The sequence below is a fragment of the Engraulis encrasicolus genome, chromosome 20 (genome assembly GCF_034702125.1).
Source record: "Engraulis encrasicolus isolate BLACKSEA-1 chromosome 20, IST_EnEncr_1.0, whole genome shotgun sequence".
Classification (NCBI taxonomy): Eukaryota; Metazoa; Chordata; class Actinopteri; order Clupeiformes; family Engraulidae; genus Engraulis; species Engraulis encrasicolus.
In genome coordinates this window covers 25,903,143-25,930,757 of record NC_085876.1, presented here as the reverse complement: position 1 = coordinate 25,930,757, position 27,615 = coordinate 25,903,143, and the positions used below count along the sequence as shown (strand labels likewise).

Sequence of the window (27,615 nt, the reverse complement as noted above, 5' to 3'; positions counted from 1 at the left end):
GCCCGGGACAACTGGCCCCTTTGCTATTAGCCCCCGCCCTTTTATTGGCCTCAAAAAATGCCTTGTGACAGTGTTTGAAACATTTTAGCATAACATTTTTATTACAAAATAAAATATATATTTTATTATATATTAACAGCTTCCTTTAAAACATTACAGTACAAAATGTACAATATTTACAGCTTGTGAAGGCTTGAGCTGTGTGGAGTAGAGCAGCACTAACCACAAACACCTTTAAGTGCAGCTTAACAATGGGTGTGGTCCAGATGCCAGTGCTAAAATTGCACTGGAACACTAGGTAGTCCCGTCAGTGCATGTTCTCTGATGTTGTAAAATACCCTAAAAATGTTCTGATTTAGTATGAATTACTATAACTATATACAGTACTATAGTATAAATTACTGTACAGTGGCAAGAGCATCAGCAAAGGGTAATGTGTCTCTATAAAAGACACACACACAAGCAGGGTTAAGAGAAAAAATGTCCAGCCATTTTCTGCATCCTCTTCTGAGCAGCCGTCAAAGGAAGTGGTTTTGGTAATACTACTAATAAATGGGTTTGTACAGGAGGCATAGGTAAGTCAACCTCATCATAAACATAGCATGCTGGCGCCTTCTCCTCGTCTTCATCATCAGATAGCTTCCTAGGATGACATAGTCTGTAGTACAGCAGTTTCCCTAGGATTCCTGAACAGTAGAGAGCAGCCACGGAAGCAAACCCTACCATCACTGGCACACCAAATATTTGCGCATCTTGACTGCCTTCCCACCACCACCACAGCACTAGGAGAAGCGCCATGTCCACTGCCATGATGGAGTGATACAGGACGCTTCTTCCTTTTGACCGGCCCTTGGACACGTTGAACCAGCTGAAGTACCAGATGAGAGCTACGGTGGCCCGGTAGAGCCATTCCCAGACTTTGTCTTCCATGAAGTCTGTTTTCTGGAGCCAGGCCCAGACAAACAGTGCAATCCACAGGCCGATGAAATGGGCAGCCATCACCTCAGGTAGTGTAGAGCCAACCAGGCCCACGACGGCCACACGCGGGGCGATCAGGAACAGGTTCCACAGAAAGTAGACTACAGACGAGGGCCACGTGAGCTGGGACTTGCGCTGGGTGAAGTTTCGCATGGAACGGTGGTAGGTGACAACGCTGAAGGCGATGGTGACAAATGAGCCAAGAGTTTTCAGACCTGCAGGGAAGAAGAAAAAAAGCAAAATATGAGCACATGATGAGATGTTTACCAGAGACACCGTTGCAATCAGGGGCACTGACAACTTTGGCTGGGCCTAGGACAAAGTCCTCTGAAAGGGCCCCCCAACCAATACATTCAATGTATTGACGACCCAATTATGGGGCCCCTTCTCTCCCTGGGCCCGTGACAACTGACCCCTTTGTACCCCCTCGTCGGCTTCCCTGGTTGCAATTATAACCATGTGTTTGGGGATTCATATTTTTTTGCATGCATGCATTCAGACAGAGGAATTGGGTGGTGGTGGAATACACACATGGCTTTGCTTGTTCTTGGTATGACAAGCGCTTCATTTGCTGCAGTGTGGCTCTGACTTTGTTCCGGGAGGTGTGACATTTTTGCATACATCTAGCCAGCAGCGTTAACCCAACATAGTTGACATAATTGTTTTGTCATTGCTATGTTCCCTGGAAATGACTGAGTGGTAGCACCACATTGCCTTATACCAGCAATAAGGAAGAAGGAACAAGCTGCAGAGTTTATATGCACATGAATGCACACAATCTCACTTAATCTAAGGGCTCTCTACCTGTCCGTGGGAACGAGCAGGGCCGCTGACAGCTTTGGCTGGGCCAAGGACAAAGTTGCCTGAAAGGGCTCCCCAGCCCAATACATACATGTAATGAGCACCCAATGTTGGGCCCTCTCTCTCCCTGGGGCCTGGGCCCGGGACACCTGCCCCCTTTATCCCCCCTGTCGGCACCCCTGCGAACGTGTGCCACTCAACACTGGGTGACATATGTCAAAGGTCTACTATTCTTTCAATGGTTGAGAAAAAGCCACATTTGCTGTGGGTGCAAGGGTGGCAAAACTTGCATAACTGTGTGCACCTTTTCTGTATAGGGTTTTTTTCCTATTCCACCAAATACATGTTCCACTGTAGCCTTTAAAGTCACTTGCCTCACCACTTACAACAGTTTGGTAAATCAACTACAGTATCAGTGGGAACTCCCTTATTGACAGCTGGTTTGGGGGATATCCCATCAACATACCCCAATGGTCCACGGCAGTGAGTGAACACTGAACACTGAATGGGATGTACATTTTAGGTAAATTCTTAATCTGTTACTTAAGGCCCTCAGTTATGTCATAGCAATGGCATTATGATGAAGTTGAGTCTTTCAAGTAATGAGCAGGTGTGAAAAGCGTTCATCCAAAATAGTTGACATAATTGCTTTGTCAGTGTTGTGTTTGCTGGAAATGACTGAGTGGTAGCATCACATTGCTTTACCGGTTCAAGGAACAAGCTGCAGAGTTTCCATGCACATGAATACACATGATCTCTCTAAAGAGAGGGCTCTACCTGTCCGTGGGAACAACACATACTCAACACTCCCTGGGTGTCACCTCACATAGGCCTACATGAGTCAAAAGTCTGTTTACTATATTTACATGGTTGAGAAAAGGGCAAAATTGCTTTGGGCGCAAGGGTGTAGCGTTAAATTGTGTGCCTATGCACAGGCACATAACAAATGCCAGGTCTCAATTAATACATAGCTTAGCAATTCATTTGAACACTTGCCTCACCACTTTCAGTTTGCCACGCCAACTACAGCAACAGTAGAAACCCCCTCGTTGGCAGCAAAAGGAATTCATTTGTTACAAACTAGTGGCACATTACAAGCAAATTACATTGTTTTATCTGCACAACTCAACAAAGTGGTCATTCAACCAGCCAATCACCTGGCTGAATTGCACAGGTAAAACCAAGTCATTTGGAATATGTGGCAACGGATAGTAACTAATGACTGCACTTTCAGAGAGGGGTGTACAAGAGAAAGAGAGCGAGAAAGAAAGAGAGAGAGAGGGAGAGAGAGAAAGAGACAGAGACAGAGAGAGTACCTGTCATCCATTCCAAGTTCCCTTTGATTGCGATGACGGCGATCATGAGGGCGAGCTGGGGGACGCTCTCGGTGAACGTCTCAATGAGCCGCAGCAGGCTGAGGTCATGGGTCAGGTAGACGGCGATGCCCTCCCTCAGAGCGCTGTGGCTGGCCAGGTTGCGCAGCGATATCTCCATCACCCCAATAAACCTGCAGCGGGCCGAACAGACGGAAGTTAAGCAACAATGCATTGGGTAAGTTGAAGCAGTGTATTACTTTGGAGTAACATGTGATCATTGTCCATAGTAGTAAGTAAAGATAGTAATCCATATGAAACATGATATTTAACATGCTCATGCAGCATTTTAAAATGTCTTTGTCGTTGTGTCTTTTATGCAAATCAATACTAGCATTAAAGGTTCATCTAGTTTAATACATAAAGCAGCAGGACTGTCATAACAAATGAGCATTTTCAACTACAGTAAAACTCAATCGCACTCAATCATTTATGATTCATACAGGCTATAACAACAGTAATCGTATCCCCATGCCATTCCACATTCAATTGAAAAGTACTACACTACTGTGATATAACACAAGGCCTTTAGTAATGCACTATGACTTGATCATTGCTTTTCTGGTAACAGAAAACTAATAACACTGCATCTTAACAGATTCAAGTAAAACAACAATAACATCTACAATTTCTATAACAATCTGCCACTAAAATAAAACATGGAACAAAACTGAGTTTTCTTTGAATGGGGTGAACAAATTCCCCTCTGGGCAGGGCCAACAAAGTCAAGTAGCAGTTACAATCAGATTATCTAAACAAAACATTCACACAAAAAAAGACTACCGGTAGTCACCACCAACCTTAGAAAGACCCCTACTTGACACACATGGAGTGCCTTCAGAACGCGTCTGTTCTTGAAGTACTTCTCCAAATAGATGGCTTGACTGAGGTTGCTCCTCTCCTGCTCTGTGCTGTAACTGTACCAGAGCCAGCTGAACACTTGTAGCAGCGTAGACGAGCCCAGCAACAGGAAGATCAGTACTCCCATACTGACAAACTCCTGCTTCTGATAGAAATCCACCACTGTGCAAATGTCAAGCACCACATCTATGAGGAAGAAGACGAAGCCTAAAATGTTCAATAAAAAGTCAAAAGGAGGATAGAGGAACAGCATCTCTTCCTTCATGTTCTTCCTGTGGGTACTTTGCGGTGGATTACGCTCCAACACAAGCACACACACACACACACACACACCCAAAGGAATTCCTGCTGCTCTTCCTGAAGTGTAGACGCCGGTGAATAAAAAAAGAAAATCACCTCCCAGTCCCAAGTTTAGACGTGTTTACATATGGACTTAGGTCCTGTGAGAGCCACATTCTGTCCAGAGTGTTTGTATTGTTTCGGCAGCTGAGCTCAAATGAAAACGAAACTAGGTGCTTCACCATTTCTAGCAGAGGAAACTTGACTGTTTGAGATGTCTTGGCATATCTCCGCCTACTGTATATCCTGTGGGCTCATGTTTCGGCTCTTTTAAGTGGCGGCATGACACATCGTCATTGGCTGTGTGTAAAGCAGAAGCATGAGCCAAACAAAAGAGCCTATATTTATCGCATTCATGCACACACACACACACACCCACAGAGAGAGAGAGAGAGAGAGAGAGAGGAACTGGCTGTTTAACATTACAACCAGTGCAATTTGTGTTGTACCGGAGCTAAGAAAGGCAGTAAGGTCCTTTCCCATTCACATAGGATACAGAAGTCATACCACAGAAAACAGATCCCAAATTGCTTCCAGTTTGTTTACCACAGCTGTGAACAATTTGTACATCCAACTTTGGTTTAACCCAGTGGTTCTCAACCTTTTTTGAATAAACGCTCCCTTGACCTCATCATAAGCCTCATATTGCCCCCTTGACCTCATCATAAGCCTCATATCGCCCCCTTGACCTAATCATAAGAATGCCAACGCCCACCTTAGTATGAAAAGATAAAATAGACAGATGCCCCCCTATGGAAACTCAGCACTGTCTCCTCTCTTATGTATCCCTCTCAATACCCCACTAGGCTTCCTTAACACCCCCTAGGGGGCTATAGAGTCCCAGTTTAGAGACACACTGAAGGTTTTGGAGGACACAACATCTTTTTGTTGATAAGCACACATTGCCCGCAGGGCCAGATTAAGATGACCCGTGTCCCCTAGGCTACAGGTTGCTGTGGGGCCCCCTGGAAGGCAAATTTCAGGACACATTCACATAGACAGTGTCATACTTACAAGCTAGTAAGCGTAACATGTCTACCAAGTGTACTCAACATAACGGATGATTTCAATATCTCGTCTTATCACAATTTTCCACCTTTGGCCAGTCAGGGGCCCCCTGGCAGTTGGGGGGCCCTAGGCTGCAGCCATACCTAGCCTGTGCCTGTGTCCTGATTGCCCGACTCCAGCATGGAATCTTTACACTCACATGCAGAATATTTTATGTTACACATTAAGTTGCATGCTGGGCTCCCGTACAGCCAACTTCTTCACACTGTTACAGATTTGACCTTGTGACCCTTTGATTCTGAGACAACTGTGAAATGATACCACATCCTGAAATTGAACATTGCAACAAGTGCATTTATTTTGTAAAAATAACTGAGTGAAGCACAAACCAATGAAATGATCAAAAGCTGTCAGCAACCTGTTTGCATATTGCTGTTAAAGGAGGACTAAGCAACATTTTCAACTTAATCAACTTTAATCAACTTCCTGAGACATTCTTCCATTAATAGGCGAACAAATAGTTTCTAGACTGTACCCCCACTTGTGAAATCTGGAATGACATTCCGAAACAAATTTGTCATAAGAAAATCTGACTTTTTGCAGTAGACATGGTCAACTGCTGGCACTCTGAAAAAAAAAAACATTGAATGTGTGTGTGTCTGTGTGTGTGTGTGTGTGTGTGTGTGTGTGTGTGTGTGTGTGTGTGTGTGTGTGTGTGTGTGTGTGTGTGTGTGTGTGTGTGTGTGTGTGTGTGTGTGTGTGTGTGTGTGTGTGTGTGTGTGTGTGTGTGTGTGTGTGTGTGTGTGTGTGTGTGTGTGTGTGTGTGTGTCAGGGCCACTGACAGCTTTGTCTGAGTCCGGGACAAAGACATCTGAAAGGGCTCCAAACCCAATACATATAATGTAATGAAGATGCAGTTCTGGGCCCCCTCTCTCCCTGGGCCCAGGACAAGTGACCCCTTTAACCCCCCCACCCCCCCCCCCCCCCCCCCTGTCGTGTTCCGTCTGTGTGTGTGTGTGGGGGGGGGGGGGGGGGGGGTCATGTGTTGGAAGGGACGGGGGCATCTTGGCAGGCACCAGCACAACTTCCTTGTGTGGCTTTTAAATGGCCAAATAAGAAAAACTAAAAACCTCTTCTCTAGATGTGTTTTCTGAATTTCTGACACTGTGCATGAAATTAAGCCAACTGTGCTGGATATGAGAACTTAAACATTACGAGCCATTTTCCTCATCCTCCTCTCTGTTGCTGTCAAAGCTTTGGGAGGGGGTGGTAAGGGTGTGGGTGAGGGAGGTTTGGGTAGGAAGTCCACCTCATCCATACCTATATTACGAGCCATTTTCCTCATCCTCCTCTCTGTCGCTGTCAAAGCTTTGGGAGGGGGTGGTAAGGGTGTGGGTGAGGGAGGTTTGGGTAGGAAGTCCACCTCATCCATACCTAACACAACTGATTCTGTGTCAGATGCCGGTAAGCACGCCGGTGCAATCTGATTATCTGATCCATGAGCTTCAGACGATCTACTGGCTGGTTTCTTTGGATGGAATAGTTTGTGGTATAATATCCTTACTAGCAGTCCCAGTGTGTAGGAGGTGCCCAGGAAAATAAAGACTACAAACACTGATGTGCCAAAAACGGCAGCATCGCATTCCATATACCTCCACCAAAGCACCAGTAGTAGTGTGATGTCCAATGCCATGAAGGAATGGTAGGTGATACTCCTTTCTCGTGCTCTTCCATCAGACACATTGAACCAGCTGAAGTACAAAATGAGAGCTATGGTGGCCCGGTAGAGCCATTCCCAGACTTTGTGTTCCATGAAGTCAGTCTTCTGACACCAGAGCGACAGCAGCTGTATGAACCATACACAGAGAAAGTGGACTGCAATCATCCCAAGAGGTAGTGTAGAGGCAGATAGCGCCACCGCTAACACTCGTGGGATGAGCAAAAGCAAATTCCACAGGAAGAATATGAAGGATGATGTCTTAGTCAGTTGTTCCTTCCCTTTAGTGAAGGCCCGCATGGAGCGGTGGTATGTGAGAAGGCTGAAGGCAATAGCAGCAAATGAGCCCAGAGCTTTAAGACCTGCAGGGAAGAAGGGAAAGTGGGATGTATTTTTATTATGTATTGATCTGGGTGTCTATGCATCAAAATTGAAAAATACTTTTTGTCCATCTCCTCTGTGAAAAAGTACTGTGCAAATACATTTACTTACTCTATTACAGCAGTTTTCAAAGTGAGGGCCATGGCCCCCTAGGGGGCTGCGAGGGGTGCTAGGGGGGCCGCGGCAGGTTGAAATAGTCAACGCTACTATAAGTATTACATTTCCTGTTGTAGTTGCATGAATTTAGAGGTGCACTTATCAACTTATGAAAGGGGGTGCACAGGGAAAAAATACTGTGGCACGAGTCATCCCATATAAAGGGGTCCTTGGCTGAAATGTACCGGTATGTGGGGGGGGCTTGTCATGGTAAAGTTTGGGAACCTCTGCTCTATTAACCCATTTTAGCCTAAGCCGTTTTTGGGGAAAGGTGCCCTCTCCCTATTAAAACCTAAATATCTCAGCCTCTGAAGCACAAAAAAAACATTTGTAATAAAATAGCTCAAATCTCAAAAACCTGAATGCAGCCAGTGGTGTAGTCTACGTAGAACGTGGGTATACGGAGTATACCCACTTCTACATTTCAGGGATTTCAGTATACCCACTTAAAATTGATTGATCCATTATTTAGAATAGCACAAATATATACAGTATACCCACTTCAAAAAATGTTCAAATATACAGTATACCCACCATAATAAAGTACACTACACCACTGAATAAAGCGTATATATGTCGCTGAGGACACAATGGGTTAATGACGTACCTGTGACCCACTCCACATTCTCCCTTTGTGCAATGACGGTGAGCATGAGTGTTAGTTGTGGTGTGTTCTCAGTAAATGCCTCAAAGAGACGTAACATCCTGAGGTCATGGGTCATGAAGACAGCGATGCCCCCCTCCTCTTCCTTGTCTTTTTCCGAAGGTTTTGCCCCTTCCAATGGTTTGTTCTGTTCTTTAGGTGTGCCAATAGGCAAAGCGTTGTTCTCCAGCTGTCTCTGCTTTCCACATGCGTCCTCTTCCAAGGCTCGTTTGTCTTTTGATGGATCGTCTGTCTGGAAGAATTTGTTGTTTTCCAAAGATTCATTCTTTTCTGTGGGTTTGCTCACTTCTAGAGGTTTTCTCTCAATCAACAGTTTGTCCACTTCTAAAGGCTTGCTATCTGTCATGTCCGAATGTATGTCCTCTTCTAAGACTTTGTTCTCTTCTAAAGATTTGCCCGCATCTAAAGGTTTTTGCTCCACAAAGGGTGTGCCCTCTTCCAAAGATTCACTCACTTCTGAGGGTTTTCCTTCTGATCGTTTTGACCTTTGGCCCAGCAGGCTGCGTAGAGAGATCTCCATAACACCGGCAAATCTGAGGAAGATGCAGTGTAACAATTGAAAATGATGCAATTTAAATAATGATATGCATATTTAGTAAAAAAAAAAAAAAAAGAGAAAAGAAAAGCCACACTCTCGGGTATAATTCTCGGGTATGATTCTTCTGGGGTTAGCATGACAGACAGACATTTCGGCCTAAGCCTTCTTCCGTGTCTTGATGAGATGCAAGCATCATGGGCAGCATGTTTACACACAACTGACTGTTAATCAGTTTAGTCAAGCACAGATGACCATCAAACTGCAATGCATTCACCAGGCCATTTGTGACCTTTTTGGATTATCAATGGTGCTGGTGTGTAGCCCCATAATGCTGTAATAGTCATAGAAAGGTTAATTACCACTCTACTATGACATAACAGAGGGCCTTAAGTAATGCACTATGACTTGATCATTCTGGTAACAGCAAATTAACAAAGCTGTGTTTTATTGGGTTAAAAATTACTGCAAAATAAAATAGGATTAATTGCACAGGCGTGTTTTGGTGTGTTCCTTTTGTAGTTTGTGCACAGTGAAGAAGGCACATGTCGGGGGCGTCTGTGCAATAGAGAAGTGAATATGTGGGATGCGGCCTGTTCTGTTTTATTACAATTGAGTCTATGTTCTGGGCCAGCACTGTAACAAGAATCTTGGACGACTGAGTACTGTCTGCTTCACTTCCCAGTAGTGTTTCCAACTGCCTGACCAAACAATTAAAACATTCCTTTTTTTTTTCAAGCCTTAATATTTTCCCGTGTGACAATGCAAACTACTTGCAGTTTTAATTTTTAAAAAAGGGGGGGGGGGTGAACAGTAGTAGTCTACAGTATAATACATCCATTCTTTGCAACACCAACAGATGCATTAAGTTATCGCTCAATCACTTAATCAATCAATCAATCAATCAATAAATCAATCAATCAATCAATCAATCAATCAATCAATCAATCAATCAATCAATCAGAATTAGCACATTATCATACATATATGTCATCCAATGGGCTATTAAAAAAGAAAAAAGAAGAAAAATAAACTATATTGTGTTATATATGTAATTAACTATCATCAAAGGCAGATGAGAAAAAAAAGCTGTTTTTAAATTTATTTTTAAAATAAGATACTGTTGGGGCAGGTCTAATTGGAAAGGATGTTAGTTCCAGCATTTTGCAGCATAATGACTAAATGCTATTTCATACTATCTAGACTTGACCCTAGGTGCAACCAGTAGAGAAGATTCTGAAGACCTAATACATGATGATATTGCCCAAGCATATTTACAATAGGCCGATTTTTAGGGCCCAAGCAATTTAATGACTCATAATCTATCAGAAGAGTTTTAAACTCAATTCTAAATCTCACATGGTATAGCCAGTGCAATGACCTAAGTACTGGACTGGTGTTGTATAGTTAGGAGTTAGAATAAAGAATATTTTTAAAACTCAAAGTGAAACAGAGTCACTAACCTGAATAGGACTCCCAAGTGGCACCAGTGGAGTACTGCCAGGAGACACCTGTTATTCAAGTACTTCTCCAGGTACACATGCTTCTTGAGGCTGTCCCTCTCCTGCTCTGAGCTGTAACTGTACCAGAGCCAGCTGAACACTTGCAGCAGCGTAGACGAGCCCAGCAACAGGAAGACCAATACTCCCATACTGACATACGCCTGCTCCTCATAGAAAGTCACAACTGCCCAAATGTCAAGAGTGACATCAGTTACAAACAGCAGAGCACCTACAATGTTGAATGTGAAGTCGGTGACAGAAAAGATGAACGCAGTGTCCTCCATTATTTTTTTCTGGAACTGTCCTGGTTAAATCTCAAAGAGAAATACCCTCAGGGACCATCCGCTGACAATCTGTCTGCACTGCATGAGTGATACATACAACAACCTGTTACACCGTAACTATTTCCCACGGCTAACAAGAAAAGTGAAACAAAGTACGGCTCAAGGACTACTTCATGGCATTTCCAAGTTGTAGACGAGTGAAGTTACAATCAAAACTGAAAGTACAATCCATGAAAGGTGTGACTCAGCCAATAGTGAGCTGGTAGTCTGACAGCCTGTCCAGAGGTCACGCTTGCTATCACATGCGCTCTCTCACTCACTCACTCACTCACTCACGGATGCACACACACACGAACGCACGCACTGAAATGTATTATGACATTTTGTAATTGTTTGGAACACCTCACCTTCAGCAATGGTCTCTCTACGTCTATACCATAAACACAAATACACCAACTGCATCAACTGTTATAGTCAGTTTATGTATTTATTAAAAGTAGAAACATCTTTTGACACACTAATTACAGAGTTTATCTGGAACAGGAAGGCACCCAGGATTCGTAAAATGCTCCTCCAAAGGCCCAAGAGTCTTGGAAGCATGGCATTGCCTAACTTACAGTACTATTATTGGGCTGCCAATATTAGAGCCCTCCACTACTGGCTGCATTTTGACACTCTTACTCCACACCCTACTTGGCTACAGATGGAAGCCCAACCTTGTAAACCCACTTCTTTGAGGGCATTATTGTACTCTCCTCTTAAAATTTCTCTGTCTTCATACACTAAAAATGTATGTGTCAAAACATGAATGAGAATTTGGAACCAGTTCAGGAAACATTTCAAGCTGGGTGATATTTCTATCCTTTCTCCTCTCACTGCAAATGTTGCTTTTCCGCCTTCACTGATTGACGGAGCATGGACGGTCTGGTCTAGGTTGGGTATCAAGTCCTTAAAAGACCTGTATATGGATGGGGTATTTGCATCATTTCAACAGCTGAGTGGAAAATATTCCTTACCCACATCACATTTTTTTAGATACCTACAGGTACGCAGCTTTGTTAAAACCTTATTTCCCAATTTTCCCAATAAGCCATCAGCTAACCCCATTGACTCACTCTTAATGCCTCTTCCTAATACTAAAGGAATGATATCCTCTATCTATAATCGTATGTATACCTTAAGACCTGTAAATGTCAATTCAATTAAGAATCAATGGGAGGAGGACCTGGGAAGTGAAATCTTAGATATTGAATGGGACTCAATCTTACAACTGTTGCATTCATCATCAATTTGTGCTAAACATGGTGTCATTCAGTGTAAAATTGTCCTCCGGGCTTACTGGACTAGGGTCAAATTAAGCCGCTTTTTTTCCTGATGTTGACCCCACATGTGAGAGGTGCCACTGTTACATCTGTCTCTTCTGTGTTTCATCTGTGTTTCTTTTGGCTCCTTCTAATGTTTGTCTGTTGTAAATAGCAGAGAGACGTGATTGGTGGTCGTCCCCATCAACCGAATGGGCCACACCTGATTCACTAATTGGGTACACCTGCGGCAGCCATTCAAAAGGACTGCCGCAAGCCTGCTGGAGAACACACTTCACTCCTGACCCGCTTTTGGCTGACGCTCTTGCTGTCCTGTTTCCTGTAACTTTGAAGCCTTTTGCCTTTTCTTTTGGATTTTGAGCTTTGATGCTCCGTCGCGTTATTTGCATGTCCCCTAGACTTTTGTCATTAAAACCCTTTTGGAGCTTTCGTTTTGTGTCTGTCCCCTTATGTTACTTGATTTGTAACAGCCACTCAGCACCCGCGACACTGGCACACACACTCTGGTTTTGTCCAAAACTATTTGAATATTGGTCCAAGGTTTTTGACATCCTGTCCAATGTATTAGAACAAACAATTGCTCCACTTACTGCGTTGTTTGGTGTTCTCCCCTTTACAATGTCCATATCTTTGTATAAGGCTGAGTTTATGGCATTTATCACTCTAGTAGCAAGGCGTCTCATTTCGCTGAGGTGGAAGTCTCCTAATGCCCCTTTATTCAGTTCCCTGATTAAAGATATCCTTTATTTCATGAAAATAGAAAAAATAAGAAGCAGTATGAAGGGCTCTACCCCCAAGTTCACAAAAACATGGGGATACTTGTCAGATTACATCGACGAGCTGAATCTCCCCTCTGTGACAGACTAGAACTGTGTGCACATCTTTTCAGACTACAGTGGTAACAGATTTTGTTAAGGTTGCAGGTGTATGTGTATGTCTTGTGTGGTGTTTTTTTTGTTTTGTTCTGTTTTTGGTTGTTTGTTTCTGTTTATTTTGTGTTGAATTGTGTACTGTATATGGTTGGGGGGTTGGGGGGGTCTGGTTTGTTCTTTATGCCTTGTTATAGCCAATGTGTGATGATATTCCCATACTTTTATACTATGGACATTCAATATCCTAAACCTTTGTTATTACACTTAAAAAATCAATAAAGAAACCTTTGGGAAAAAAAGTAGAAACATCTTTATCCACATTCATACCTTAATGTTGACACATTCATTGTTGACATGACACATACATTCTCAGAGCGACTCTTTAATACAGGACAATCACTTTTCCTATTTATTAATTTGTGCTTTGTGTGTGTGTGTGTGTGCGTGTGCGTGTGTGTGTGTTGTGGGCGTGTCCAAATAATGTGCAATTTGTGACCCTGTCTCTTTCGATGGATACTTGGGCACGGCTTTTTCTCTGGACCATGCACAGTGGACTTCACTTTGTGATGACCTTAATTTCCGTAATAAGTTTTTCTACTCTAGTCTAATTTACTCTACTCTAGTTACTCCGAAATGACCAATGGAAATACACATACAAAATACTGTACATAATTTAAAAAAATATATACAAATGATATACAAATTATTTGAAATGCTCTTTATGAGCATTCATTGCCTGATGGATGGATCCTTTTAAAGTGTGTAACCAAATGAAATGCAGAACACATTTTAATCACTGATGACATGTTGAGCGTATGCCCTTCTGTTCATGTGTATTTAACACAAGGCATGTGTCATGTGAGTTGATGACACAACTGAAAGATCCAATGGGTGGGGTTTCAGTATGTCGGTAATCAGAATGAGTGCTGTGATTGGTAGGAGCGTCATCCAATAGCATACAGAGGCATTTCATATATATTTTTCTTTTTTAACCTTTAACCTAGCCAACTATCATACCGTAATTCTCTGCCAAACATGTGTTTTCTTTTACTTTTATTTAGGCTGCTGTTATTATATGGTGTGACGTCATCGGTCGAATGCTCCATTCATTTCAATGGGGCTCCCCAACGTTCGCACGTCTGATAGGCCTATTTGAGATAAGGACGAGTTGGTCTACACAAGATTCTCTCTGTCGTGCTGCTATTCCACGGTAGCGACCTTCTCGCCGAACGTTAACCCTTACTTAAAGCACACTGAGCTGTGTCTTAACGGTGTTGTTTAAATAAAGTGATCAACAGGCTCGTTCGCAACTAAGCGGGAATTTGCTTGTTCACAATGAGATCTGCTTGGTATAGGCCTAATAAAGGTGGGGTTGAATGCTTGGCAAACAAGATGGGCAGAAATATCTAATGTCCCAAGACGTAAAAAATACTGCTTCCTACTTGAAGCAGCGAGTGAACTGCCTCACAAGCATGTGGATTACATCCGCAATTCACGTCAGATAGATGAATGCCAATCAGGGTAGATTACTGACGGCATGGACGAGGTCCCATGCCAGAGCAGGCGCTCTCACCTGGCACCAGAGGTCACTCCCTTATGCCGCGCCCTGGACTGAACTTCTAATCAGGATGCATCACGCGGCACGCAGTGGGCATGCTCGCTGCCTATGCAGCACGACTTCATCATGAACGACCTTATTGATATAGGTTAAACCAGGGTTTCTCAAAGTGGGGCGCAAGCCCCCCTGGGGGGGCGCGGAGGCATCACAGGGGGTGTGTGTGACATCTGATTTTGGGTTTTTTCCCCCCCAAGGAAATTATTCCCTGTCTCGTCAACAAGCAAATATGTTTTAAATGTGAAATTAAATGTAAAATATCATATAGGAAATGAACACACATCTGCATTTCACTGCAGCCCCTCTTTGTTGGGGGGCTCAGAAGTATCCAGACCTTCCGAGGGGGGGAATGATGGGAAAAGTTTGAGAACCACTGGGTTAAACCCACATCTGAGATGTCCTTCAGTATGTGAGATTGGCCAGAGTAAGGTCTACTGAGAATTGTTGTGGTGAGGATGGCTCTACATTTCAATTACAACTTAAAACAAGACAGAAATGATGGTTATAATGTCCATCATCTTAACATGTGCAAAAATGCATTAAAAATACATAGCAAAATGTAACATACTAAAAATAAATAAAATTTTAAATAGTGCCTTGCTAAAATAATTAGCTATGTCCAAAGTTGCCTTAATTCGAGATGCAATCTTGACATTGGGGGTGTCACCACACAATCTGCTCAATACAAATAAGAGGCTGACAATAGAAATAAGAGGGAAGTTGTAATTGAACACTGTGGTGGATGTTTGTTTGTGTGGCCAGAGGAGACTCTAGGTCCAGCCGGGGCCCCAAGCAAAATGAGAGATCATTTGAAAGAAATGTTCCACTACTGTAGCAAAAGTGTGAGCTGTTATTCACCACCCAGAGGCTTGGGGGCCCCAAGTCGCTGCCTGCCTAGCCCGGTGACAAGATGCGCCTCTGTGTGTGGCCTGTTCTGCTATGAGTAGAAGTTGGCCGCCATCTTCTGCCTCCTTCGTTGAGCACCAGTCGGCTGTGGTGGGGTAGAGTCACTCTCATCAGTACCAGACGAACTTTCCATCTCAATAACATTTAAATTCGCTGGAGCCCTTTCATCATATCCCGACTTGTCAGAGTCTGAATGCTCAGGATGGAATAGTCTGTAGTATAATACTTTTACCATGATTCCTAATGAGTAGAGTACAGCCACTGCAACACACACAACCCACGCCGGCACCTCGCCAAGGAAAGACTCGGTCGAATCCCGTAAATACCACCAAAGCAGCATGAGGAGCGCAACGTCCACTGCTATGAAGCTGTGATAGATCACGTGCCTCTTTGTGGAGCGGCTGTTGCATGGGCTGAACCAGTTGAAGTACCAGATGAGAGCTATGGTGGCCCGGTAGAGCCATTCCTTGCCAGGGTGTTCCATGAAGTTGGTTTTCAGACGCCAGACCCCGAAGAGGAGCATGGGCCACAAGAAGAGAAAGTGCAGGCCCATGGCGAGCATCCCAAAGGGCAGCACATAGGCGCACAGGGCCAGCGCAGCCACTCGGGAGATGAGCAGGAAGAGGTTCCAGAGGAAGTAGACCAAAGATGAGAAACACCCCAGCTGGCTCTTGTTCTTGTTCACGGAGCGCATGTTGCGGTGGTACGTAAGCACATTGAACGCAATGGAAATGAATGACAGCAGAGCCTTAGGACCTACAGGAGACATGAATAGAAAATGAGTTTAAGTCATGAATATTATTACATTACATTACATTGCACTTAGGTGATGCTTTCATTTTATTCAAAGCGACTTACAACTATTATTTTTCAGGGTATTGGTACAGTCCCTGGAGCAATGTGGGATTAGGTGCCTTACTCAAGGGCACTTCAGGCATGGATGGAGAAGTCAGGGGGGATTCGAACCGGCAACCCTTAGATTGAAAGACCAACTCTCTAACCACTAGGCCACGGCTGCCCCAATATAAGTCTTATTAAATGAATACGAATACTCTATTGTCCACAATGTGGAAATTTGTCCTGACAGCTGGTCAATGGGCTGGTAAATTAAGTGAATACAATCAGCTGGTCAATTCGCTGTACTATCATGAGTGACACAACCACTGCTTTATTTCCCAATGTCAAGTGTATGAGCCTTGGAAGTGTGTCAGCCTAATTAGTCATGTAAAGTGATTGGTTACTCACTGGTCACCAAAGACCAAAGACCACTGGTCACCAAAGAGTATCCAATCACTGGGCATGATCACGAAGGCTGATAAACCTCGAAGGACGCACACGAGACATTGAGAAAAGGCCAATGAGTGAGAAATTTTCGCATATTCGCAGACACAAACATCAACATTATCAGGAGTCAGGTGGTCGATATGCTGGTCAACAATTTGAATACACTGGTCAACTACCATGATCTGGATGACTGGGAAGTTCACACACTCAGATTCACGAAAAAAATAACTTTAATTTTCGTGGTGCATTCACATTATTTTTCGTGGTTGGGCAACGAAACGCTGCCTATTCATTTGAATTGCCCCACTGCTGCTATGGTTATCCAAGCGTCTGCAGGGGCGGGGAGGGGGTGCTGACAGAACACTGCTGATACACTCGGGACTCACTAATTCGACGCCCTTTCCGTACTTACGCCTTATGTCATACGAACCTAAACCTAAACCTAACCCTCTTAAACCTAAACCTAAACCTAAACCTAACCCTAACCCTAACCTTAACCCTACTTAACCCTACTTAACCCTAAACCTAACCCTAACCCTAACCTTAACCCTAACCCTAAATTGCTTGTTTGAAATGTTTGATTACCATGTGACGGTACCGAAAGGGCGTCAAACTAGTGGGTCGCTAGGCAGCAGTCGGGTAATTCAAATGAATAGGCAGCGTTTCGTTGCCCAACCACGAAAAACGGGCAATAACGTGAATGCACCACGAAAATTAAAGTTATTTTTTTCGTGAATACTTCACGAAATGAAAGAGATACGGTTACTCAGAGATATGTTCAAAAGATTGTATTTCTTTTCTTTTTTTTGGTCTTTATTCACGACAGGATAGTGAAGGCGGTGACAGGAAGCGAGCGCGGGGAGAGAGAGACGGGGAAGGGCCAGCAAAGGACCCGGGCCGGGAATCGAACCCGGGTCAGCCGCATGGTAGATGAGTGCCCCACCACTTGGCCACGGCAGGGCCCAAAAGACTGTATTTCAACATGATCAGAGGTCATGGGAATCATTTCTACAGATCCCTACCTGCCACTTCACATAACTCAGATATGGCGTTGTCTACTTAATCCCATTTGCATGGTTGGTGGAAAGTGCAGTATGTTATGGTAACTGCCTTAGCCCCGAGCAATGTTGTGTAGCCTACACTGTGCATGTCTCAATCACCTTTCCGTCAATACTTCAGCTCAAAATGAATTAGGCATGAAAAAATATAGTCACTTGGGGGACGCTGTGGCGCAGCAGGCTAAGCCCCCCACATTTGAGCTTGCATGCCCATGGAGACCCCGGTTCGAGTCCGGCCAGGGTCATTTCCCCATCCCACCCCGTCTCTCTGTCCCACTTACTTCCTGTCATCGTTTCAGACTGTCCTTTCAAACAAAGACATAAGAGCCCTTAAAAATACACAGTATTTTTTTAAAAAGAAAAAATATAGTCACTTATGAGTTTTATTTACTCATTCTGGCCGAGAAAGAGTGGCTTTCTGGGTTTGCTTCTGGTCAGCTGTTTTGTATCTTTCAGATGTGGGAGTCGAACTCAATAACACATGCAGAGAAGCTCTGTTGCTCACACAACACCAATCTATGACTAACCTACCTAATAAATAGGCTATAGACAGACATCATATTACATTTTTATTACACTTACAACTATAACGGACGGTTTTCATTCAAAACTATTCACAAAAGACATTACCTATGATCCAATCCACCACTTCTCTGCGTGCCAGGATGGTGAGAGTGAGAAGCAGCTGAGGGGTGTTCTCCGTGAAGGACTCGAAGAGACGCACCAAGCTGAGGTCGTGTCTAAGGTCGCCAGCGATGCCCCCTTTCAGAGGGGGGCGCCTGGTCAGGTTTCGCACAGCAATCTCCAGCACGCCGGCATACCTGCAGACAGATGCAATATCATCAGCAATGCAAAATGGACATTACATGCATTTCATGCTGTACATAGTAAATACACACGCATGCAGGACCGTGGGCAGGGCTGGGTTAATAATATAAGAAGGCCCAGGACCCCTTGATGACAGATTAAGTTATAAATTGTTAAATTTCTACAATTATATTGATTTTTTTTATATTGATGTTTTGAGTATTGGGGATTGGATGAAGATGAAATAACTAAATGATGTATGCAATGATGACAATTACATACATTATTTATGTTCATTTTCTAGAGGCAGCACTATTATACCATTAATAGTGGACCATTTTATTTGCTATTGCAATGTATTGGCTTACACCTGGCTTATAACATATTACAATGTACATTGGTTTGAAATGAGTGAATGTGACCATTTTTGAGCTATAACCAAAATAATTGGCCTTGACCTTGCCCAAAAGTTATTGGGGTCATCTTCAGTTGGTCTGATTGTTTCTGAAAATTTTGCATCAATATGCTCAATAGGTGAAAGTGAAAGCAAAAGTGAAGTGAAAGCCCAACTGGGAAACTCCAACTCCCATTGTCATTGTGACACAGCACTCCACAGCACACAAGTGTTCACTGCACACTGTACACAACAAAATTGCATTTATGCTTCACCCCTGCAAGGGGGCTGCCCCCAATGGCGCCTCAAGGGAGCAGTGCGATGGGACGGTACCATGCTCAGGGTACCTCAGTCATGGAGGAGGATAGGGGAGAGCACTGGTTAATTACTCCCCCCCACCAACCTGGCGGGTCAGGGGTCTTGCCGGCAACCTTTGGGCTACAAGTCTGACGCCTTAACCGCTTACCCATTGAGTGATGTTGTGCTGTTAATGTTGATATAGACAAACAGACAAAGATACAAATAACCTAAAACAACACAAGGGCATTACCAAGAAACTCAGTAATGAATTACAATAACCGGCTATAATAAAAGGCTCTTCTTACACAGTAAAATGGAAAGAAAAAAAGGGTGTGTTGCTTTCACATTCTTCCAGCCACATGTATCAGTGTGTGTGTGGAGAGAGAGAGAATAGAAAGTCATCCCATTTCCAATAAATGGAGAGACAAACTTTTCCCTTCACAACATAAGGGTCATCAAGTTCAAACATAAGTATTAAGGTGGAGTAACACTGTGGTAAAATTGTGATAATCTGAAACTTATACTGAGCATTTTACAGTTTTCTCTCTCTCTCTATAGGGCTTTATTCAGATAAAGTGTGATTCTGGATGTTATTGAAGGAGAAATTCCTTTCACAAACACCTCACGCACAAAGGAAAGCCTTCAATCAAAGACAGTTTTCACATGGCGACAGCTTAGACAAAATATTTTGAATTGTATTAAACAAGTGGCTTATGCAGTTCCTGGTGACGGCTAGACAAGAGTGGGTGAGGTTACAATATGTCCATATTTCCCAAAGGTGGGTCACACACTGACTGACGTGCCTAGTTCACGTGTAGGGTGTGAGTTGCATTGTTTTGTTCTGTACATACATTATGTAATAATGAATGTGAGCATTCCAGTTGGCTACAGACATAACCTGTTCAGCAGTTCTATTTACACACTAAAAACATGAATGTCAACGTTTGGGAGTAAACTCACATACATCCAAATAGAGTATTCTTTCAACACCGTGGAGGGCCAAATTACTCTAACATCGAGTCAAATCTGGATGAAATTCTGCAGCTGGCCAGCACAATTTCAATACAGCTCTTAATGTTTACAAAATATTGAGTAGAGTTAACTCTGAAAATGTTACATTGACCTAAGAGTAAAATTGAGTTAATTGCAACTCTTAAAGAGTTCTATCAGAGACTGTAAGATTATATTCTATTCTTCCTGTACTCTCTCTGGTTATATTAACATGGTATTTCTACAGTACAGTGTACCAGTGTAAGAGGGAAATTAATACTGTATACACAGAGGAGTGTCATTGTTTCTGACCATGCATCACATAGGCTACTATGTTCTATGTTTAAGGGCTAAGTTTATTTCTCTTAATGTGTTTTTGTAAGTTTATTTTCCTTATTATATGTCTATCTGTCTGTCTGCGTCTGAAACTTTACGTAGCTGCCATTTTGACTAGGACTCCCTGGCAGAAGAGACTATAGTCTCAATGGGACAATCCTGGATAAATAAATGATTGATAAATAAATAAACAAACATATATATATACACACACACACACACACACACACACACACACACACACACACACACACACACACACACAAACCCACCTGACAATGACTCCCATTTGGAACACGTGGTATACTCCAAGGAGGCGTCTGTTCTTCACATACAGGTACAGGTACACATGGTTGGTGAGGCTACCTGTATCTGCTTGCTCCTCAGGGCTGTAGTCATACCAGAGCCAGCTGAACACTTGCACCAGAACAGACGACGCCACCAACAAAAAGATCAGCACCCACATAGTGACATAGTCTTGCTCCCGATAAAGCTTGTGAACTGCCAGAACGTCCAATACCACGTCCAAGCAGAAAAAGCAAAAACTGAAGATTTTCCATATGAGGTAAAACAGAGAACGTAGACATAGGATAGCAGCCATCTTCTTTTTTTTCCCCCTTCAGGTGTTCACACAAGAATACACCCAAGATGACCGGGTAGTATTTAGTGTCCTGCTTCAGAAAACAAACAAACAAACAAACAAACTAACTAACTAACTAACAACTTAGTTCAAAGTCAACTTCGAGTCAACTTCTGTGCACAGCTTGAAGGAAGAACCAGGTGTTGCAGCGACAAGGGTGTGATCACCTGAAGGCAAATGCAGTGAAGCTCTGAAGTTACATACCTGACATAACTCGTTTTTAAAGACTGCCTCCTCCTCCTATGACGCAGCACATGCTAGGGGGGGAAGAACCCTTGTGCTTCCACATGTGGTTTCTATTTCATGTGTTCAAGTGTCCTTCCCTTAAGCTGGCCATTCCACCACCACAGAAGCATGGCAGTCCCATGACCACAGCTGTCATATGCTGCATACCCAGATGACTGACCACCACAGCATGACACAAACCAATTGACCATCAATTGACCCAGGGAGATAGGGGCCCCCGAATTGGGTACATTACATGTTATGTATTGGTTAGGGGGCCCTTTCAGATGACTTTGTCCTGGGCCCAGCCAAAGCTGTCAGCTGCCCTGGATATATGACACCTTGCGTCATTTACCATTGCCCTAATATGGAGTGAACATCAGAGACAATACAAAATGAATAATTCTACAATGTATTTTTTATTGTGTAATTTGCAATGTGTTTTTATTCTTTTTTTCTTTTCACTGTTATTGGTGCAATGTGAAATATACACTAGACTACATTATAAACAGTTTCTCACCATGGCATTAGATTAGTGATACAAAAAATGGATTTGCTTATCATTCTTATCAATTTAAAAAAATCCAGTCCCTTGTACACACATCAAGTATTTAGAATCTCAACGAGAATCAGGTAACTGCATATTCATGAGAGAATATACCATTTTTCTGCAGCAAAACTGAACCTAAAATAATAAAATAACTAATTTACAACATTACTTTAATAACGCAACATATCATCGCTGTCAGGTGGGAACTTCTTGTCTAAAACTTTTTCAGAAGGTTGAACAAATTAAAATATAACATTAAAAATAAAAAAGTAAAACTGTGTCGACAATATATATACACACATGCTGATAAATACCTCTAAAATCATATACTGACAGGAACACTAATCTAGTGTTATTTTAAATGAAAAATACACAAACTGGATTTGAAGGTTCCCTCCTGACATCAACTAGACTTTCCCACCCAGAATTATAGCCTAAAGATATATCTCTATATGAACAGCATTTGTACTGACCTACTGTCACTGCTAAGGTGCGAGCATTTGTTAAAACTTCATGTTGGAGATGTTGAACAATCAACTTCATACTCAGACACAGTGAGCGCAGTTACATGCACCGAGTATTGCCGTTTCAAACAGGATAGTCAGTATTTGGCATAAATTAAGTTCCATAATATTCCGATTACATGCAACCAAAATATTCTTAGAACATTGACAAATTCGTGATGAACAAAGAGTTGACATGAATTGTGCGCAAACCGAATACTGCTACCATTCCGTTTAAATCGGGATATTGCCTGCATGTAACTGCAGTCATTGGGGGAGTGGTGGTTTGCCACAAGAACAAGTTAATCTCTCTGATTTACTTGGGGGGGAATCTATAATTGAGGTATTTTTTGTCTTGAAACACAATGAAATAATCCATAACATTCACATTTCCATGGACACAAAACACTGAAACAGAGCAAGTACTTAAATATTTCATTACAATCAAGTATAAAAACATGCTTGTCGAATGTGTACCAAAATAGCGTAGATCAATTAAACTTCTCATCAAAAACAATTCATTTACAAACAAGGGCAAGAACATTTTAAGTTAAAACTTTAAAAAATACATTACTTTTCAGAGAGTCACAAAAGAATTAGATTCTTCTGTCAAATATCACAAAAAAACAGCATGAGTCTGACAACGATTATCTAAACACTGCTAACAATACTGTACATTTGTGCACATTAAAAACAGTGGCTTTAAGGCTGTTTAATCTGACTCTTACCAGATTAATTTCCACACATTCATCTGACATTGCACCTAATGAGAAGGACTTAAAGGGAAACACAGTTGAAACAGCTGAATCATTGTCAACGCATGATTCCTCGTGGTGAGCAGTCATTGATTGAATCATTTTAACGCTGAACTATTTAATTTGGCATTAAAAACATCAAGTAAACATGGCCATGTTGACGACACATGATTCCTTGTGGTCAGTCCCTTTTCTGCTACATCACATCTATGAAAATCCCGCCTGGCGATCCTAATTATCCATTTTTTTAAAATATATTTTTCTCTCCCAAAGTCTTTCCCATCAGGTCCCAATCCCAGATGAATGTCTGTGGCCAACCCAGTCTCACACCCAATGCATTAATATGAGATATTTATGATCGGGCCTTTATACTGTTTATGATGACAAAGACTCTCCTTTTGTGTCATATCATAATGCACAACACCAGTTACAGGAAACTTTGCAGTCCTATATGGAGGTCAAAGTGTCATATCTAAGGAGTAACATTCGACAAGATCTGCATTAAACGGTTTGAATTCAACGAGGTGAGGTAAAAAAATGTCCCAACAGTGAAGCTGAGGAAAGTTTGCTCCACTAAGTTCACTTAAAACCACTTAAAACCATGGCAATAACTGTAGATTTTATAGGAGGTATTTAAAACAATTTCCAGTTACTGCTAAAGGGTTACGTTTTGCTTCTAATGTTTTTAGCGTTAACCAGAGCGCTACGCAGCCCACAGCGACAGCTGTCAATCATTCGTCAAATAGCTGACGGTTGCTATTGATACATTCTATTGGGTATCAATATGAAATAATGCTAAGGTTTTAAATGCTTTCCACATAACTACTTTCAAGCCATGTGTGCCAAACGATTTTAATGCATGCCTATAGCAACCAATCACAAAGCAGCAATAAATCCCTGAGTGTCATAAACGGACGTATTGGGTGTGAGATTGAGTAGCAGGAGCACAGTGGAACACCATGGGTGCGTTCCAATATGCAACCTTGCGTCCTCCACTTGTGCTTGTGGTCTTGTACCAGGAAGAAATATGTTGTGATGACATCACTGACAACAGCATTACATTTCAATATCTCGCAAAAGCTCAATTGTAAAGTCATTTTCTAATTTTCATACAGGATAGTAGATGAAGAATGGTCCCCAAAAAATTGTTGAGGCTAGGCTGACAGCAGGGAAACTTAATTGCTTACTCCACGGAAGCGGGGCATCAGCAAAACGTGAGGCCACAAGCACAAGTGCTAGGACGCAAGGTCGCAAATTGGAATGCACCCCATATGGAACTAGGTGGAACAACACCATGTGGTGAGAGTCAGGTTATCATGCTGCACCGTCTGCAAGGGTTTGGCAGTGTAGAAGATCTTGCCATGTGAGGCCATGGGTCAGACCACGATCATCCAATAATCACTGCTAACAATACTGTCAATTTGTGGCTTCATGGGGGTCTAAAACCACAAAAAAACAAGCATGAGTCGATCCTCCATTCACTCCTAAACAATTACTGTCAATTTGTGCACATCAAAAATCGGTGGCTTCAACGCTGCCCAGTCTCCAGGGCTTTGGAAGTGTAGAAAATCTTGGCGAGGGCGGCCATTCTGCGGTTCTGCACCTCAGCCGGCGCGTCCGTGGTTACCACCACCGCCATGCCCGTCACAGACCCGTCCGTCTCTATCCCCTCCTCCTCCCCCCTCCCGCTGTCCACTTTCCGCCGGTTGGGGTGAAAGCGGCAATAGTACAGAGTCTTCACCAGGAGCCCGAGGGTGTAGCACGCGGGAACAACCGCCACCATGATGAGAGCATAGGGCCGTGTGGCCGTCGGGTCCCTGTAGTACCACCAGGTTACCAGCAGGACGGCGCTGTCCACCACCATGAAGGCGTGGTAGATGACGCTCCGGCTCCTGGTGTGGCCCTCGGCCACGTTGAACCAGCTGAAGTACCAGATGAGCCCTACGGTGGCCCGGTAGAGCCACTCCCCGGCGGCGCTGTCCATGAAGCCGGTGTTCTGGCGCCAGGCCCACAGGACCAGCACGGGCCAGAGGAGCAGGAAGTGGAAGGCGACGAAGTAGGACAGGACGGAGGCGAAGAGCGCCACGCAGGTCACGCGGGGGGCGATCAGCAGCAGGTTCCACAGGAAGTAGACGACCGAGGAGCCCCAGGCCTGCTTGGCCTTGTCGGGCAGGAAGGAGCGCAGCGAGCGATGGTAGTCCACCACCATCCACGCGATGGAGGTAGTCGAGGCAACCGCACTCACACCTGTGGGGGCCAAAAGGAGCTCATTGGTTTAGTACAAAGGAGAACTGGGGCCTATATTACAAAGCTGGTTCAGGATAAGTTAAGGTTAAGTTAAGAGAATAGAAGAGCCTGGAGTCCTCATTTTCTTAAGAAAGGCTCTTGTATTGTAGATGATTTACCTCTTAACTTAACCTCAATTTATCCTGAACCAGCTTTGTAGTATAGGCCCCTGGCGGTGAATGTTCTCATTCCTTCAGAAAAGGCCATCAAAAGAATTCAAGTTGTGGCAACTAACTGAGCTTCTTTGTGGACTCTAGAACTTGACATTCATTTCAAGGTCAGAAAAACACTTGAATTGTGACAACTCTTTGGACAAAGCAGGGCCAACACAACAACAGTGTGATGCAGCATAGAATTCTGTCTGACGTGGCTGAATCTTAGGCTCACCAGTTGCCCTGTTTTACGGCAATGTAGTGGAAGTGTACCTGAGGAGTTAGGCCAAACAAATAGAACGCTTGAATTTTGAACTCTAGTCTCTTGAGTCTTGAAATGTGTCTCAAGTGATACAATCTAAATACAATGTTTATGAAAAGTTCCAAGGCTCACTTACACTGGATGGTTCTGGCCTGGTTGGAGTAGAGCATGATGTAGCCCATCAGGGTCAGCTGAGGGGCGCTCTCGCAGAAGGTCTCGATGAGCCGCAGCATGCTCAGGTCATGCACCAGGTACACGGCGTACTCAGAGCCCTGATGCCCTCGCCACCACACACGGAAGCCCTGCCATATGGCAGTGAGGTGCCTAAGAACAGATTATTGCAGACAGAAAAATTACCTCCTGGGAGATTTTATTGGACACCAACAAGCAAGGGTTGTTGGTGCTGCACTTGTTTAAAGTTCCAGTTCAAAAGTTCAAGTTCAAGAGTTTATTTGCCACGTTGATAGTTGATAAGATTTTGTTGTGGCATACCCAACAACCCAAAAGCATAGGCTACCCACTTTCTGCTTATGTGTGAGTGTGTCTATATGATCTGAATATATGATGGTACAAATCTGGCTATGCAGCTGCATCATTTTGTTTAAACCAGTCAGCAGGATGCAGTTGTTTTCAAATGAGTACTCATGGCAAAAGATTGTAAACAGACACAACACTAGGTCCCGCAGTAATTACTGCCTGTGTTTTGGACCCAAGACCAGGGAACCAAACAAAGCAAAATAGCACTGCCTGAACATAGCAGTGGGACACAGACGGACTGGATTGCCAACCTTTCCGTGATAAGCCTATTTACTTGGATAAGAAAACTTATTACCGCCCAAAGGCGATTTCATGCCATAGATCTCATGCTGTGACTACAATGTCCTACTAATTAAAATGTGAAGAAATTGGCATGTCAAACACACATTGGGTGGCACCTACGTTCCACTCAAAGGGGTCAGCGTAAAAACCGGCTTACCTGAAGAAGAATCCAAGTTGGAAGACATGCAAAAAGCATGAGACTTTAACACGTCTTTGGCCACAAAACAAAATGTTGTCATCGGCTGTTTTGGCATCGAAGTTTTCCAAGTCTCTATCATACTTGAACCAAAACCAGCTGAACATCTGGATGACAACAGAGGACAGGATCATGAGGCCAACTAAAACTCCAAACCACACGAAGTCTCCGTGGCAGTAGAACTCTTTCGCCACCCACATATCAGAACCCACGTCGAACATGTAGGTGCAGACACCAACAACACTAAACAAGAAGTCTAGCCACGAATATCTCGAGAAAGGTGAACCTTCCATGGTCGAATAACGGTTCCCGCTACTCAAAGCGTGTAGTGATTCATTGCTTGAACACTATGCGGCAGCTAGTTAGCTAGCTAACTACCTTTGCCTTCCACTTTTGCATAGGCATTTGCACGTATCCTTCCCCAAAACATATCCCACTTCGTCGCACAGATCAATGACTGTAGCGGAAGAAATGTTTAAGTGGTGTATCAAATCTACCTTTTGTTATTCAAATGTCAAACAAACCCATTGTACGTGATATACCGACCGATGCGTCGCCTCCCACCCTCTGTTTTTAGCCGTGTGTAGTTTTCTCTGAAACTTTTTGTGGAGCGCATAAATTAACCACACCCATCTAGAGCTCTATGCATGTGATTGGCCCAGGGGTTCTGGGCCCCTGAAAAGAACACAATTTGAGATAAGACATGCCTGCCTGTGCACTCAGAAAAGTATCTAATACAACATA

The 27,615-nt window shown here is 43.3% G+C and overlaps 4 protein-coding genes across 4 annotated transcripts; all 4 read right to left on the bottom strand.

Moving 5' to 3' along the window:
* Positions 1-159: 159 nt before the first annotated feature.
* LOC134435826 (XK-related protein 8-like) lies at positions 160-4,480 on the bottom strand. Its single transcript, XM_063184869.1, has 3 exons — positions 3,953-4,480; positions 3,096-3,286; positions 160-1,193 (listed from the first exon to the last, which is right to left on the bottom strand). The coding sequence occupies exons 1-3, from the start codon at positions 4,276-4,278 to the stop codon at positions 469-471; spliced, it is 1,242 nt and encodes a 413-aa protein (XP_063040939.1). The 5' UTR covers positions 4,279-4,480; the 3' UTR covers positions 160-468.
* A 2,084-nt stretch (positions 4,481-6,564) lies between these two features.
* Positions 6,565-10,599, bottom strand: LOC134435991 (XK-related protein 8-like). The gene is made up of 3 exons (XM_063185019.1): positions 10,277-10,599; positions 8,222-8,811; positions 6,565-7,439 (listed from the first exon to the last, which is right to left on the bottom strand). Exons 1-3 carry the CDS (start codon positions 10,597-10,599, stop codon positions 6,565-6,567), a joined length of 1,788 nt encoding a protein of 595 aa, XP_063041089.1.
* A 2,544-nt stretch (positions 10,600-13,143) lies between these two features.
* On the bottom strand, positions 13,144-21,296 carry LOC134435825 (XK-related protein 8-like). The gene is made up of 3 exons (XM_063184868.1): positions 20,756-21,296; positions 18,287-18,477; positions 13,144-16,070 (listed from the first exon to the last, which is right to left on the bottom strand). The coding sequence occupies exons 1-3, from the start codon at positions 21,082-21,084 to the stop codon at positions 15,346-15,348; spliced, it is 1,245 nt and encodes a 414-aa protein (XP_063040938.1). The 5' UTR covers positions 21,085-21,296; the 3' UTR covers positions 13,144-15,345.
* Positions 21,297-21,748: 452 nt separating this feature from the next.
* xkr8.3 (XK related 8, tandem duplicate 3) lies at positions 21,749-27,442 on the bottom strand. Its single transcript, XM_063185676.1, has 3 exons — positions 26,833-27,442; positions 25,993-26,180; positions 21,749-25,403 (listed from the first exon to the last, which is right to left on the bottom strand). Exons 1-3 carry the CDS (start codon positions 27,162-27,164, stop codon positions 24,685-24,687), a joined length of 1,239 nt encoding a protein of 412 aa, XP_063041746.1. The 5' UTR covers positions 27,165-27,442; the 3' UTR covers positions 21,749-24,684.
* Between the last annotated feature and the right edge of the window lie 173 nt (positions 27,443-27,615).